The sequence below is a fragment of the Triplophysa dalaica genome, chromosome 3 (assembly GCF_015846415.1).
Source record: "Triplophysa dalaica isolate WHDGS20190420 chromosome 3, ASM1584641v1, whole genome shotgun sequence".
NCBI lineage: Eukaryota > Metazoa > Chordata > Actinopteri > Cypriniformes > Nemacheilidae > Triplophysa > Triplophysa dalaica.
The window spans coordinates 19,023,072-19,039,674 of NC_079544.1; the positions used below are offsets into that span (position 1 = coordinate 19,023,072).

The 16,603-nt window shown below is 38.9% G+C and overlaps 1 protein-coding gene across 3 annotated transcripts in view; it reads right to left on the minus strand.

Moving 5' to 3' along the window:
• Window positions 1-1,592: 1,592 nt before the first annotated feature.
• The window catches only part of kcnq3 (potassium voltage-gated channel, KQT-like subfamily, member 3), a 32,798-nt gene continuing 17,787 nt past the window's right edge, over window positions 1,593-16,603 (minus strand). For 2 of the 3 annotated variants that reach the window (XM_056744327.1, XM_056744329.1), the window contains exons 3-16: window positions 15,202-15,292; window positions 14,984-15,110; window positions 14,279-14,451; window positions 13,711-13,884; window positions 12,289-12,399; window positions 12,097-12,192; window positions 11,723-11,817; window positions 10,997-11,023; window positions 6,501-6,721; window positions 6,302-6,407; window positions 5,787-5,918; window positions 5,219-5,314; window positions 4,786-4,870; window positions 1,593-4,699 (exon numbers count right to left, since the gene is read on the minus strand). In XM_056744327.1, coding sequence (XP_056600305.1) covers window positions 4,151-4,699; window positions 4,786-4,870; window positions 5,219-5,314; window positions 5,787-5,918; window positions 6,302-6,407; window positions 6,501-6,721; window positions 10,997-11,023; window positions 11,723-11,817; window positions 12,097-12,192; window positions 12,289-12,399; window positions 13,711-13,884; window positions 14,279-14,451; window positions 14,984-15,110; window positions 15,202-15,292 — 2,083 coding nt within the window. In that variant the 3' untranslated portion in view covers window positions 1,593-4,150. The remainder of the gene's footprint in view (window positions 4,700-4,785; window positions 4,871-5,218; window positions 5,315-5,786; window positions 5,919-6,301; window positions 6,408-6,500; window positions 6,722-10,996; window positions 11,024-11,722; window positions 11,818-12,096; window positions 12,193-12,288; window positions 12,400-13,710; window positions 13,885-14,278; window positions 14,452-14,983; window positions 15,111-15,201; window positions 15,293-16,603) is intronic. The other variant, XM_056744330.1, reaches the window with a different exon arrangement.

Consider the following 16,603-nt stretch of genomic DNA (forward strand, 5'->3'; position numbering starts at 1 on the left):
ATTTAATTTACGCTTTGTGTGAAGTTGTTTTGAATGCTGTAATAATACCTTATTTTTGTTTATTTAGATGCATTTAAATGTTTACCTCTGAACTAGGGAAACTAATAAAGAATAACTGTTATTAAACGGTTACAAAAATTCAAAACAAATTAAGCAAATAAATTAAGATTAAATCTGATAAATCAAGCACAGAGTGAATCATATCTTTACATCAAAATCACAATTGCACTAAGCAAGGAAAAATAAGCAAGATACACAACAAAAGCAAAATACTAAACAAATAAAATGACCCTTTATTTAAAGGTATATTAATGTCAGAATAAAAATCCTTATTATAAAAATGTCATTATTCAATTAATATGTTATAATGATAATTATGGTGGTGTATATGCAAAGCGAGTGTGAATCAAACAATTAAAAACCCCACTCACCTGCAGATGAGACCCACGGACACTCCAAGACACAGACAGCCGACTGCTCACTGACCGCTGTCTCACACACTCACACACAGTTAGCAGAGCATCATGGTCCCTAGAGAGGCTAACAAACTGTAATAGCCCTCTAGTGTGTCACCTGAGATCAGCTGGCAAGACAGAGGCCTTACTCTGAGTCAAGCTCATGCGCACACACACACATACACAGATGTAGAGTCTTTCTCACACAATCACACACAAAGAAACTCTCACAGATATAGATTCTCACCCTCTTGTGAAGCGTAACACACACAATCATACACACAAATGTGGCTAGTCTTTCTCCTTTCTGCCTCCACTTTCACACACACTGAACATTTTAACATACATACAAGCGTACCATCTCCACATTTCCATTTAAATGTCAGCGCCACTCAATGTAGCCTATTTTTATCTCGCCGCGCAAAAAATCATTTTTTATTGCATTTGCTCATCACCAATATAAATAAAGTGACAAAATTGTCACTTGTGCATACTTGTAACTCGTAATATAAATGTCATGTTGTGTATGCTTTCATGAATCTTTGCCTCTAATGCACTCTGTTCTGTTGGCAGGGTATGGATTCTGGGACCACACAAGGCCTGAAAAACCCTGTTGTCGTGGCAACCAAGAACTAGGCAATGGGCCATTCCCGCAACAACCCCTTTACTTGTGTTCTGCCTGAAATTTTCATCTGTACTTGGTTAGCATAACACCACTGAACTCTGAACGCAGTGTAGGCTATTTGGTGACCAGCGGATGATCCGAGGTGTTTTCATGCATGACCACGTTGAGGAGGGCTGTTAAACGATAAATTGTGATTAATCACATCCAAAATAAAAGTTTGCGTTTACATAATAATCTATCTGTGTACTGCATATTCATTTTGTATTTTTAATACATACTGTACGTGCATATAATTACAAAAATATAAAAAGAATAACAATTTATTTATCTAAATATTTCCTAAATATAAACATGTAAGTGTATTTTTTAGACACAAAATGAATATTCACATTACACAGACATATATTATGTAAACACAAAAATGTCTTCTGGATGCGATTAAACGCATTTAATCATTTGACACTCCTAGTGTTTATATATAATGAAACCAGAACAAATCCTGATTCTTTTCTGAACATATCTTTATTACTAACTGGTGCAATTTGAAGATTTAACAAAACAAATCAAGTTAGTCATAACATTTGCATATTAATTCATCAAATGAAACTCTTAAAACTGGCCTCAGCCAGAATGTAAATAAAGATTATTATTAAAAAACTGGAATGAATATAAGAGCTTAGAAGGCCACTAGTGTGAAATCGTTTCTTCTGAAACCAAGAAGAAACAAAACATTATTTGTTGGGTCTCAAAAAGGAAAATCAGTCCTAGTAAAAGGAACGAAAGCAAGGTTTATACCACTAAGAGTGAAACGATTATGGATGGCCTAAAAAGCAAAGTAATGGCAGTTTGGACTAATGCTAAAGAGAACGAGAAGATGTGAGCGGTTGAGAGCGACTGCTGCTTTTAAAGACCAAGGCACAAACAATAAACAGCAGTGTAGCAGTGTGTCTCAGTGGTCTGAGATCATCGGCCATTAGTCATGAGGGAAATCAGACAGCAGTTATCAGTTTAAGATAGCAGTTTCTGGGAAATTGTGTGTGGCCTGAGGTATAGGCAGTTTTGTTGGACTGAGATTATGATAGACATCAGTGTTAGTCTAAGAGAAAATGTACACCAGGGTTTAGACTGTTCTTAAATCTATAGCCAGAACTGTCTATTAAATAAATGCTAGATAAATGTAACTAGGACTAAGAATAGTCGTACAATTTGATATTATAGCTTCCGTTCTTCTTATATCTTTTGATTCCAAAAATGTATTTCTTACAGATTTTTTTTGATGTGAGTGAAATCCCAGGAGTCAGGAATTACTTCTTCAGGTGAGTGAGATGAGAAACTGACAGTGATGTGACATTGAATGGATCTACACAACCGGTTTAACAATTACGTAACACTACTTGACACAGACAAGATTGTCTGTTTGGTCCTCTGATTCCTCAGTTGATCTATACTCAATGCAACACAGCATATGTTTTTAGAGCAGAGAACTGAATGAATTTAGGCATTGTTGATTGTTGGAAGAAAACATTAAAGGGAGAGCTTTAGAAATGAACTCATAAGAAGATAAGGGCTTACTTTACACACTAGATTTCACGTACAGGATGAAACACTCACATTTGAATTGAAATATATGCAGATCTGCTCTAAAGGATCTGTTGAACATGAAACCTCATGGAAGACCTAATTAATTGTTTTGAAGCAATTATTTATTTTAAAGTGTGATTTGAGAGTTAAGATTATAAAATCTACGTTGTAAAACATTCCTTCTTAATATTTTTGTCTTGTTCGCCAGTTCAAATGATTAAATCAAGATACATTTACTAGATTTTTTTTTTTAAATTACTTAAAAAAATAAGTGATTTTGTTTGGCTTAAAATAAGAAAAAATATATACCAATGGTGTATAAACCTGAATTAAGTTTAACTTCTATAGGCGCAGGCTCACCGTGACCCGAGGTAGTTCGGATAAGTGGTAGAAAATGGAATGGAAAGTTTAACTTCTTTGTTTTCTGCTTAATCCAAGTTTAATTTTTGGCAGATATTCTTTCATTATTTTAAGGGAGTCTTTTTTAAGTCAAGTTTCCTTTTTTACACCAATGGCAGATATTTTCATGTTTGAAGCATAAATTCACTTAATTTAATAAAAAGAACCTCTATCTTACTGCATGTCATTTGAATTGTCAAGTAAGTGTATTTTGATATAATATCCGTTAGATATTTGTACTGGAAATCTAAATAAAAATAGAAAATATATTTTTTTGCAGTGTAAGCAACTACACATGTTTTAAATGTAGGGTGGCTTTTGATAAGCTGTGGTTACCATGGGAACATAGGTCCCATGATGCTGTGGCAATACTCTTCAAGCAGGCAGTTTTATGTGCCACTCACAGAAATGATGTGCTTATCGGTTGGATTAAGGCCTAACACTGTTTTCCTTGAGGAGTTCCTAACTGAGGACGAGTGGAATATCGGCTTAGATTTTTGGTCCTTAAATTGCTAGTGGTGACTTGACATAACATCTTAATTCAGCAAAAATGTGAGTGTGCTCTTGCAGTTCACACCGACCGGGGCGTGAGCTGCGTGCCTGTAAAAAGGTTTTTGGAATCTCAACTTTAGAAAGAAAGCAAAAACAAGCCCAGAGGTGCAGAAAAAGAAGCTTGTGAGGTTTCTCCTCGAACTGAAGTTTTAGAAATGAAAGCAAGTGCAAACCAGAGTAGACGTCATTACATTTAGCTGCTCTGTGGATGTCATGCATTCCATGCATATGAAAACATGTGTAAATAGAAAAATAAATGTTTACAAAAATGGCATAGCATCTGTTGTTTTTTCTCCTCTCTAAAAGTTCCAGTCAAATATAATCACACGTCTCGGTCTGCCGAGGGCAGCATCTACTAGAGATAAAACGCATGCATTCCATGCAGTGCTCTTTGCTTTGCAGGGGTAAAGCGTGAAGTGGATACATATTTAGATACGATTAGTAGTACGTCCTCGCGTTTGAAAATTACGTGTCGGGGTTCGCTGTACAAAGTCTTTATAAAGAGCGTGTGTGGCCGTGTTTGTGCGTGTATGTGTCTTTAAGGTGGGGTTCCCCACGCTCCATCGGAGTGGAACCCGTCTCCGGTGGACGAGAGCGGAACAGTTCCGCTGGGGGTAAAAGGGTCAGTGTCCGTATCCGTTTCTCCCTCGGCCAAATATTGGCGCTCGTGACCCCAGCTCGACCCCGCCGGTAACCCACAGGGCCTGCCCATGACCTCCTCTTTCTCCGCAGAGATGCTGAACCCGCTGGGTGAACGTTCCAACTCCTCATGAGTGACCGACAGCAGGGACAGCGGAGTGCCCACCCTTCGGCCTCCTGATTGGCTGACGTTGGAGGACGGGGAGTGGCTTGGCAGTGGGCTAATAGGCAGGACGGTAGGTCTCTGGGGTTGTGTGTTCGAGTGCGAGTGTGTGTAATATGGTGTGATGTGTAGTGATGGGCCGTAGCTGCAGTACACACGGTCTCCCGCAACACTGACAGTCAGAGTGGGGTCGCAGCCTTCCATGGTCATGTGGGCGGGGCCTGTAAGGTCATGTTGCATATGCATATCGACCAGGAAATCTAGTTTCTTCTCCATGTCTTCCACCTGTGATCGTAGTAACAAGAAGGTTGTGTTACAGCCAATCAACGTTTATAATGCCTCACAACAAGTGGATAAAAATTCTGCCAAACCTGTCTCTCGACCCGCATAAATCTACCCATCATGCTTTGGTCTTCGGTATCTGGCAGGCCTGCTTTGGCAAGATATGACTCATGTCTGAGGTAGAAAGACAGAGGGAAATTATACAGAAAAGTTCTTTTGATAGATATTTACAGTTTAATGCAGGCAGTAAAAATAGACTATAAACATATAGCAAATGTTTGTTGGCAGATCTGATGGATTTGGTACAATTTATGACAGAAAATTCACAATAAATCTTTAAACAAAACTCTATGGATTGTGCTTTGAATACGGAGTTATGCTCTAGGTGAATTCACAGTGTGTTCAACGCTTGCATTTTCTGGAAGGTGTCAAAGTCTTCCCTGTCTGAGGTTTATCTTAAAATAAAATACAAACATCTGACTAGATAATGTGATTTTCCATTGTTGGCAGGTGTGTTGTTACCTGGGTGACTGTTGGTTGGAGTATGGAAATGGTCCTTTTTGGGGTTTCTTGTGTTTTGGAGTAAGAGCTGGTCCAGGTGTCAGAATCAGATCTATTCTGAAAAGTAAATAAGAAAAAAATGTTTTCAAGTAGTACAGGAAACTATTTAACTTGACAATTCCTCATAAAACATTAAACAAAAAGAACACATCATTATAAAATTTAAAGGTCAACTTTTGATAACTCTTTACACATTTGCGTCTAAGTTCTGAAAGTGTGTTTTATTTTTTAACGCAAGTTTTTCATGTGAAAACACATCTGAAGTCATTTTTGTGTGATTTACTGTTTTCTACATAAAATTATCCTACATCATTAAAAAAAACATTCAGTGGAAATATAACCTTCATACTTTATTTATTGTATTAAGTAAGGCCATGTCAAAGACTGAAATCATAATGAAATTATTGGTTAAAATGAAGCGTTAATGCTGCTTATTTCCTTGTTCAGCGTCGCGTATATTTAAAATAGATTATGAACTTTTTCTATAATATTTATTTGACAACCATATATGCGTGTGTTTGTGTGATACCGTGTCTGTAGATATTTGATTCTGGTGAGCATGTCCAGATGTCCTGCAGAATACTGCTCAATCACATCCTTCACATCATATGGCCTCAGAGTCTCCTTAAAACGCTTCTTATTCAACAGGAACATTATAATCCTTAAACACACATTACAAACACAAATGATTCTCCAGTATCAGTTAAGACTTATCCACAAAAATGGAAATTCTTGCATTTATTCACCTTCATCGTGTTCTAAACACCTTGTGTCTTTCTTTTCTCTGTAGAGATGTTAAAAAGAATATTAATGACTGACAGTCTCGGTCACCATTCACTTTCATTGTATATGGGAAACTGAAAGTGAAGGGTGACCTTGGCTTTCAGTCCATTAGGTTAAGCTTTTCGTGTTTAATGTAAAAAAGTCAGTCATGCAGGGTTTGGAACAACATGAAGATGAGTAAATTTTAATTTCTGTGGAACTATCCCTTTAAGTATTTATGTGACTGCACGGTTAGTGGAAAAGGATTTGGTATATGTTTACCGCACTGCTCTTATTACTAATTTGAGAGTTGGAATCATGTCCTCCATCAGTATATCAGGCGGGAAACCTTTCTCATCAGGAGTGCGGTCAGGCAGTCCACCTGTGTCTACAAAGACAAACGCAAGATGATTTGCATTTCATGAGTTATGTGAAAATGTATGTGTGTGTTTTTGTTTATATTTTATATAATGGTCAGTACCCTCAGAGCTTTGTCTCAGGGTGTAGGCCTTCATTCTAAAAGCAGTCCTGAATCTATCTCTGTTACTAAACCCTGCCGGTTTTCCCTCTTTTGATGGACTTTCCTCAGCCGCTTCCGCTGGCACGTTCTCAGGATTCGTGGAGGGCATCATCACGCGCGCCCTCACCGTCGACGGCCTTGGAGTGGATAAGCGCACGCGATCCAACAAACTCAATTTCTGGCTAATAGAGAGAGAGAAAGAATAACAGATGAAGTTAAGCAAATTTCTCTAATGCGTAATATCTCAAAGGCCTGTGAGAGAAACAAACACGCACCCACACACAAACACAAACACACACAAACTCTTCCTGCAGGAGTAACCAAACACTTCCCAAGAAACAACGCAGGGCATTCTACTGTGAAGGGTCCCAAAGGACGGACACACAAATACCCCCACAAACACACACACACACATAGGGAGAGGGACAACGCACTGCGGCACACACAGTCTCTCTTGAGTACAGTGAAAAGAAGAAGATTGAAGCGGTGAGAGAGGCTGAAACATCTTTAAGAGATTAAAATGCTCCACAATTACAGACAATTACCAAACAGTTACTGACACGACACTTTCCCACACACACTATCCGTCGATTCAAACTGTGTCAGAGAGGGTTTCAGCCATTGAAAGGTAACTTTGTGTGCGTTTATGTGTGTGCGTTGTAGAGAAGAGCCCATCGGACATACTGGAAGGGAGAGAAAACGTGAGAACAGACAGGAAGATGAACGGAGCACAATACCGTTAACTGTCATGGTTCCGCCTCACCATGTCAGGTATTACTTGGTCTTGAGGCGGAATCAGACAGGATCCCTTGTTTTATGTTGGAGAGAGACTATTTTGGCACCTATTAGTTGCCATACTCTCTCCGGTCTTGTCATTGTTCCTGCCCGTCTGTGTCCTAGTTAGTGTTAATTAGTTTATCGCCTGCACCTGTCCCCTCTTGATTTGTTTCCCTTTATATTGACCTCGTGTCTCTTGTCTTGTGCTGGTTCATTGTTTGTGTCATGTGGGTGAGTTCCTGTCTTGTCAGTGAGTCTAGTTTATTATGTAGTGATGTGTTAATAGTCTGATACTGTTAATTTAGTTGGTCTTTGTTCCCGTTAGTTTAGTTGGTCTTTGTTCCCGTTAGTTTAGTTGGTCTTTGTTCCCGTTAGTTTAGTTGGTCTTTGTTCCCGTTGGTCTTTGTTCCCGTTAGTTTAGTTGGTCTTTGTTCCCGTTAGTTTAGTTGGTCTTTGTTCCCGTTAGTTTAGTTGGTCTTTGTTCATGTTAGTTTAGTTGGTCTTTGTTCCCGTTGGTCTTTGTTCCCGTTAGTTTAGTTGGTCTTTGTTCCCGTTAGTTTAGTTGGTCTTTGTTCCCGTTAGTTTAGTTGGTCTTTGTTCCCGTTAGTTTAGTTGGTCTTTGTTCCCGTTGGTCTTTGTTCCCGTTAGTTTAGTTGGTCTTTGTTCCCGTTAGTTTAGTTGGTCTTTGTTCCCGTTAGTTTAGTTGGTCTTTGTTCCCGTTAGTTTAGTTGGTCTTTGTTCCCGTTAGTTTAGTTGGTCTTTGTTCCCGTTAGTTTAGTTGGTCTTTGTTCCCGTTAGTTTAGTTGGTCTTTGTTCCCGTTAGTTTAGTTGGTCTTTGTTCATGTTAGTTTAGTTGGTCTTTGTTCCCGTTGGTCTTTGTTCCCGTTAGTTTAGTTGGTCTTTGTTCCCGTTAGTTTAGTTGGTCTTTGTTCCCGTTAGTTTAGTTGGTCTTTGTTCCCGTTGGTCTTTGTTCCCGTTAGTTTAGTTGGTCTTTGTTCCCGTTAGTTTAGTTGGTCTTTGTTCCCGTTAGTTTAGTTGGTCTTTGTTCCCGTTAGTTTAGTTGGTCTTTGTTCCCGTTAGTTTAGTTGGTCTTTGTTCCCGTTAGTTTAGTTGGTCTTTGTTCCCGTTAGTTTAGTTGGTCTTTGTTCCCGTTAGTTTAGTTGGTCTTTGTTCCCGTTAGTTTAGTTGGTCTTTGTTCCCGTTAGTTTAGTTGGTCTTTGTTCCCGTTGGTCTTTGTTCCCGTTAGTTTAGTTGGTCTTGTTTCCATGTTTTGTTATGTTACCCCCTCGTGGGTGTTTTTGTATCTTGTTTATTAGTCTTGCCCCTTACCTCCCTGTCTGCACTTTGGTCCTTTGTCTCCATGTCCTCACCACCCTTAATGTTTCATGAAAGTTAACAATGGCACTTTCACTTCAATGTTTGAATATGTGTGTATGTATGGTGCAGATCTTCAGTTGGGACTTTGATTGACTTTGATTTGTAGCTTTTTGACATGCGTCAATTTTGATGTAGATATTTTAAAGAATGTTGGTCACTGAACAAAGGCGGTTGACTACCCAATGACTTGCATTGGTTTTGTGTCCATACACTAGAATTCAATGGGTAACTTCGTTGTTTGGTTCCCAACATTCTTCAAAATATCTTTTGTGTTCTGGAGAAGAAAGTCATGCAGGTCTGAAATGTCCAGAGGTTGAGTAAAAGATGACAGAAGATTTATCTTTTGGTGAACTATCTCTATAATATCTGTGTGTACAGGTTTTGCTATATAGTTCTTGTGATGCTCAATGGTTATGTTCAGGTTATACGATACAGTTTATCATTTGCCTAGGATAAAAACAATGGCTCTGTGTGTTTATGGGTCTATTTCTCCATGATAGACTTGTTTTGGTAGGTCGCTGGAAGTGATAATGTCAGGCTACAACTTTCCCAGCCACCTACTGCACATTTTCACCAAAATATGTGCGTAAGTAAATGTCTGTTTGTGTTTTACAATGGGGCATTAGCAGTTGAAATGTGTAATCTGAGCTCTGATCTGGACTAAACATGGATTGTAGGTCTCGGGACGGGTTGTACAAACAAGCCCAGCTCTCATTTCAGATACTCCTCTATTCCTAATGTCGATCTCTAAATCTTTCTTCCTTTAATAATTGGGGTGTCAGGCCAGAGTCCAGGTGAAGGACAACTGCTGCCGTGATTATTATACACACAGTCCATCACTGTCATTCTTAGATGATTATTACCAATTCCCATCATTTTCCACACGGTGACACTGACGTCAGACGTCCAGCCATCCATTACATTCTCACGCACACATTTTCTCGCTCTGCTCTGACACCATCATCTATCAGTGGTCCATAATTCACTCTTTTCTAATGGTCTCTGTTATATCACATATAAAACCACTGTCCGTATGTCCCAGGACTGAGAAATGACATCTCCGCTCTCTCTGACACACACAAACACGTGCACACACACACACACACACACACCCGTGCACGCATGCTCTGCTGGTCATCTCGCCTTTGGCACTGAATTAATAGTGGTGGTTATGAGGAGTTATTTAGGGAAGCACATTTCACACATTCATTAATCTCACTGTTCTCAGAGATGCAGTAAATCTTTGTGATGAGCGAGAGATAAGAGTGTGTGTGTCTGAGAGAGAGAGAGAGAGAGAGAGAGAGAGAGAGAGAGAGAGAGAGAGAGAGAGAGAGAGAGAGAGAGAGAGAGAGAGAGAGAGAGAGAGAGAGAGAGAGAGAGAGAGAGAGAGAGAGAGAGAGAGAGAGAGAGAGAGAGAGAGAGAGAGAGAGAGAGAGAGAGAGAGAGAGAGAGAGAGAGAGAGAGAGAGAGAGAGAGAGAGAGAGAGAGAGAGAGAGAGAGAGAGAGAGAGAGAGAGAGAGAGAGAGAGAGAGAGAGAGAGAGAGAGAGAGAGAGAGAGAGAGAGAGAGAGAGAGAGAGAGAGAGAGAGAGAGAGAGAGAGAGAGAGAGAGAGAGAGAGAGAGAGAGAGAGAGAGAGAGAGAGAGAGAGAGAGAGAGAGAGAGAGAGAGAGAGAGAGAGAGAGAGAGAGAGAGAGAGAGAGAGAGAGAGAGAGAGAGAGAGAGAGAGAGAGAGAGAGAGAGAGAGAGAGAGAGAGAGAGAGAGAGAGAGAGAGAGAGAGAGAGAGAGAGAGAGAGAGAGAGAGAGAGAGAGAGAGAGAGAGAGAGAGAGAGAGAGAGAGAGAGAGAGAGAGAGAAGAGAGAGAGAGAGAGAGAGAGAGAGAGAGAGAGAGAGAGAGAGAGAGAGAGAGAGAGAGAGAGAGAGAGAGAGAGAGAGAGAGAGAGAGAGAGAGAGAGAGAGAGAGAGAGAGAGAGAGAGAGAGAGAGAGAGAGAGAGAGAGAGAGAGAGAGAGAGAGAGAGAGAGAGAGAGAGAGAGAGAGAGAGAGAGAGAGAGAGAGAGAGAGAGAGAGAGAGAGAGAGAGAGAGAGAGAGAGAGAGAGAGAGAGAGAGAGAGAGAGAGAGAGAGAGAGAGAGAGAGAGAGAGAGAGAGAGAGAGAGAGAGAGAGAGAGAGAGAGAGAGAGAGAGAGAGAGAGAGAGAGAGAGAGAGAGAGAGAGAGAGAGAGAGAGAGAGAGAGAGAGAGAGAGAGAGAGAGAGAGAGAGAGAGAGAGAGAGAGAGAGAGAGAGAGAGAGAGAGACACACGTACCTAGCCATCACCTCAAGAGGATCCTTCCTGTAGAAAAAAACACCTTTAATTATCTAACCACATCACATTTATAACAATAATACACATGGCCTCTGAGAAGCAAGATTCACTAAAACCAAACGAATCGGTACAGGCCATTTACAGTAAAACATAAAATATAACATCGGTAATATTTGTTTTAAATATTTTATGTCTCATGCACTAAAAAAGATAAAGTATAATAGAATGGCAGTGCAACAGTTTTTTCTACGGATTCTTTTACGGATTACTAACATCAAATCACAGTACAGTACTTGAGTCTATTATTTTAGACATTACAGCATTACACATTACAATGGCCTGAAATGGAGGTCACCTCTACATGTGCTTTTCATATATCCCCATATATCAAATTTTTACAGATATAAGTTCAAACTCATTTCCTGGCCGTGTTTTGATTTTAAACAATGACGCAACAGTGAATTTTCCAAACACACATTCGAGTACCTCACTGTAACCTTTAGAAGACCTCTAGATGACGTTGTCTCTGCATGCAAACACAAACATATGGATAAAAAATAAAGGAAATGAATGAGAATGAAACTGGTGAAGTGCATCATCAAAATAACCAGGGTGTGGGACCAAAACATAATGATGAGCAACTTAAATGTAATTAAACTGAACAGATGCATAAAAACCATTTCCATTTGAAATACGAGTTGTGCTGAAGGTGTATGTGTGTGATACCTGAAGCATGGCAGGGAAATCACCGTCTCATAGAACCTCCATGTGGCTATGAGATCTTCTCTGACTGGGTTGGTGGAATAATATCTCCATGCAGCCTGAAATGAGGCAGAATGATGGTGAAATGCAACATTAAACTCCCACAGCTGCAAAAAGTCATACGAGAATACAAATGACCCATAATGCACAGGGACTCCTAAAAGAGTATGGAGCCACGCTTGTATAAAAGCCACAAATATAGTTTGCATTTATGCATTATATAAAAATCATTTTATTCAAAGTGTTAGTTACAAAAAAATCCAACAATGCAACAATTGTTGATGGTCTGTTGTTAAGGATTTGTTTGTGCTGAACTTTCTTGCCATGTTTCTGCTTACCTGTATCAGTGAAGCTGCAGGGTGTCTACGTTTTTCAAAGTGTTTCTGTCTGTGCTGTTCCTGCACTTTCAAAGCCAGCCCAGAACCAAGAATACCCTAGACATGACCACACAATTCATGACCAGATGCTAAAATGCTGATAGAATGTTAGCAATAGGAACAATGTAAACTTAGGAAAACAGCTGTACTCACGGCTGGAAGTGCAAAAAATGACACACCAATAAGAGCAAAGGTCCCGGCTAGAAGACGCCCCGCCCACGTTTTTGGGGTCTTGTCACCGTAGCCAATAGTTGTCAGGGTGATCTGACACAGAAGTGAAATCACATCAGTGCAATCAGGGCATGAAGCTATCAATGAGGATAATAATAAATAACCATTACAAACTAATATTAGAAATGAGTAGATGTCACAAATGTGGATGCGTTTGGATGTGTCATAAATTAAATTAGTTGAAAAATCCCTTTGACCTGGAAAACAATGAGCTTTTTAAAGGCATTGGCATTCATGTCTCTTCTCTCTCCTACCAGTTTGACTCAGTTTGCTTCAATATAAATGGATGAAGGTTGATCTATACAACTATAGATACATAGTTCACTATACACACCAGCTATGAAAAAGTTACTGCTTTTATTATTTTCTTTTTTCTAAATAAAAACTGAATTATAATAAAAACTTTTTTACATACTTTCTTAGTTCCATGAAACACAATAGGAGTTATGACACAATGTCCAAGCTGGTTTTTGAGAATTTCATTGATTTGATTTGATCTATTTTACACACAGTGTGTCTTTTTTAAAGCTTCTCTGATTCTATCATTGTGTCTTTCTGAAGCTTGCATTACTTTTTTGTAAACAAATATTTTGGGTATTTTTTTATGAGTTATGAAAATGGAAATGAACATTTGAGTGTACTGTCAAGACAGTGAATGTCAAAACGATGCTCATACTCATTCAAATCAATTGAATCACAACTGTTTCACAGGTTCATCTAAAAATCTAAATTGTGTTATTTTTTGCTCTTCATGTTTTAGTCATTTAGCATACGCTTTTATCCAAAGCGACTTACAGAGAGTTCAGGGAGCAATAAAGATATTTTAGGTGACATCCGAGAGATTTCCAGGCCTCGTCATAGACATCATGGTTATAGTTGTTGTCAAGGTTCAGAAAAGTACTTAAGCACAATTCTGTTTGTACGGTTTGCGTCTGCTCGTAAACACAGTTGCGCTTCCGGGTTGTCTGTCAGAACGCCGGCGTCTGCCCCCACCGAATGCGCACGCGTCGAAGTGCTCTCGTGAACACGCACCTTAGACTGACAATATCGATTAAACTCGTTATTTATTCTCTTCACTTCAAAAAAAAGCAATTGAACCACTATGAGCGGATGGACCAATTTAACAATGTCTTTAGTACTTTTCTGGACCTTGACAACGCCTATAACCATGATGTCTATTAGGGGGCCTTGAAATGTCTGGGATGTCCCTAAAATATCATTATATGTGTTCAGAAGACTCTTTGAGGTCTTAAAACATGTTGAACATGGGTGAGTAAAAAATAACACAATTTTGATTTCGAGATGAACTTTTCCTTTAACTTGAAATATGTGCATATTTCTTACCAGTCCCCACCAGAGGGCGTCTGCATAGGTATCAAAGTCCTGTGGGGGTGGTGTTGGGGAAAGGCTGTCAATGTCTGTAAGGTTTGTGGCAATGTCATCCTTCTCAACCAGGTACACTAGGAAGGAAGCCAAGATCAATGACAGGAATCCAATGTACCATGCTGTTATCAGCTCCTGCAAAGAAATACGTCGTAATGAAAAAACAGCAGAAACCAGTTTTAGCTGGTCTCACACTTGTTTTCTTTAGCGGTTATAGGTTTACAGTTTTGTTTATGAGACCTGTAACATCATCTGACACTGATATGGGATTGCTTGTGTTTACGCGTGTGTCATGGGTTTGTATATTACAGTTCACATCAGTTTCCAGTTAGGGGTGTTTGCATTTGTGTGTGTCTTGAATTGTGTATATTGCCCACCCCAGCAGTTTATGAGGGGTGGGTGTTTGTGTGTACGGGAGGTACACTTGACATGATTGACTCAAGTAGGACATACTCGTAGATCAAAATACGTTTTGTTCTGATTTTAGAGATTTTTAAAAAGCCAATGTCTTGCATTGTGAGTTGTGTACCTTGCTGTGTGTGTATATTGCAGATCCAAGCAGTTTCCAGGTTCCACCGCGGCGGTCCATACGCAACATCCGAAGAATCTGCAGGAAACGCAGACTGCGCAGCGATGTGGCTAACACATTTCCCTGGTTACGTACGACGACCACAGGTACCGAAGCGATCAACACAAAGATATCTGGGAACACAGAGAAATTACCCATAGGGCATAGCTTTCTTATTGTATTTGGACACTTAACGTAGACTTTTGTATAAATGTTATAACAAAATATATAACTTTAACACACTAGTCAAGCAAATCATTTCATGTTTTTGTTAGGTTTAAAATATGGGTAGCTGACAAATAAACGGTAAATGTGTCCTATGGTGTAACAGTAGAAATTTGGAAATGTATTTTATATTATTAATATTATTTATATACCTAGATTTACATTCATTATTATTATTTTTTTCAACATTTTTGCTATGTCACACAATAGGACACATTTCTAGTTTCTCCAAACATCATCCTAGAAAAAAAAAAAAATATATGATATATACTTTTTATACTATACTTGTTTAATGAGTTACTTTTTGAAAAAAATTATATTTTCTAGCAAATGCAATGAATTTCAGACAATTTTAATCCGTCATAAAAGTGTCTAAAAATGTTTTGGGTCACTGTGATTATTTTTTTATAGAAGTGTGCTTTAGTGTGCCGTTTTACCCACCCAGGACACACAGGGGTTTGCGTGCAAATTTAAGTCGTCCTCTCCATCCCTTATATCGACAACAGCAGCCAGCGGCCCATATCCTTAATCCAAACTCGCCCCCAAAAATAAAGATAGTAAATGTTTCCTACAAGTGAGAGAAATAAGAAGAATTCTCAAAAACACATTCAATCTCACACACTTATAAAACATTGATCAGCTGTGGACAGGAACCTTACCAGAATGACCAACCAGTGAGCAGAATCTTTCTCGTGTTCTCTGAATGTTGTTAAAATCGACAATATCAGACATCCTAAAACGATCAGAAACCTATGTAGAAACAAGACAGCGAATGTGAATACAAGACATTGAAGAAAGTGAATTTCATTTGCAAACAGATTAAGACTGGTTTACTTCTCTTCATCCCGGGTTTATCATGCATCTGTGAGCACAGCAGACTCACGTTGTGCTTTCACGCTGAGGGCGTTTCTGCATCGTCTGTAATAACTCTATATCAGCGCTTTCCATGCCGGGGTGTCCGTTAAAGCAAGAAGGTCCAAGAAGCAGTGGGTTACAGTGCATTTTATAACAGCATGGTGTCACAAACCTGAGCGCCTAAAACCCACTTAGCTGTTATAAAATCCACTGTAACCCACTGCTTCACGGGGCTTGTTGCTTTTATTAAATGGTTATTCCATATGCGTAGTAAGGCTTCTTAAAATAAAGTAAATTAAATTATATGTAGGCAATATAATGCGGTCAGCAATAATTTGGGGTATTTTATAACGGCTTAGACCTTGGCTCAGCCAATCAGAATCAAGGACCAGAACTGACTGTTTTATATTCTGACTTTTAAACCGAATATATTCTTTTTGATATCAAGCACTGTAGCTTTGGGGTGTCTCAACTTTTTCCCACACTGCTGCCACGATCCTCTCTGAGAGCATTACATTTAACTTCTAAAGAAATTGATTGAAATTGCTTGCTCACATTCACTCAAAATGTGGCGTTTGAACACTTATTGACTTTTTTACTGCTTTTTGACTATTGTGAAAGTGTGTTTTTGAATCTTACCAACATGAAGAAGAATACTGATATTAAATGTGTGTAAAAACGACTTTCTCAAAATTATTATTATTGTATATATAAGGACACCGTGTCCTTAAATGTGTTGCCCAATTTTAATGTTAATTTACTAAAACCCATTTTGCAAGACGTAAACAACAGTGGTACAGAAAAACTAGCTATCTCAGTTTTTTACATTATATAAACATTAAAACAAAATACAAACAAAAGAACCAAATCGAGATGTTATACAAACTTCTTTAAGACTAAAAAACTGCTTCTGCACCAGTGTTGTTTACATCTTGAACAAACGAACTATGTATAACATTGTGCTATTTATAAATGTGTGCTATAGTATAGTATTCGCTTGACTGTAGTCTGTATCTGTTGTTATTTTTTTAAACTACCTAGTAAATTGTTAAACACATTTAGCAATCCAAGTTCAAATCCAGCTCAGATCATATCTGCAACTGTTATCTCTACCGGCTCCTGTCAGACCTCTCAAGCTTTGACTAATAAGTCAAAACAAAAACAAAACTGTTCAAAAAAAGTATGGATGGAAGTCTTCTGTTGCTA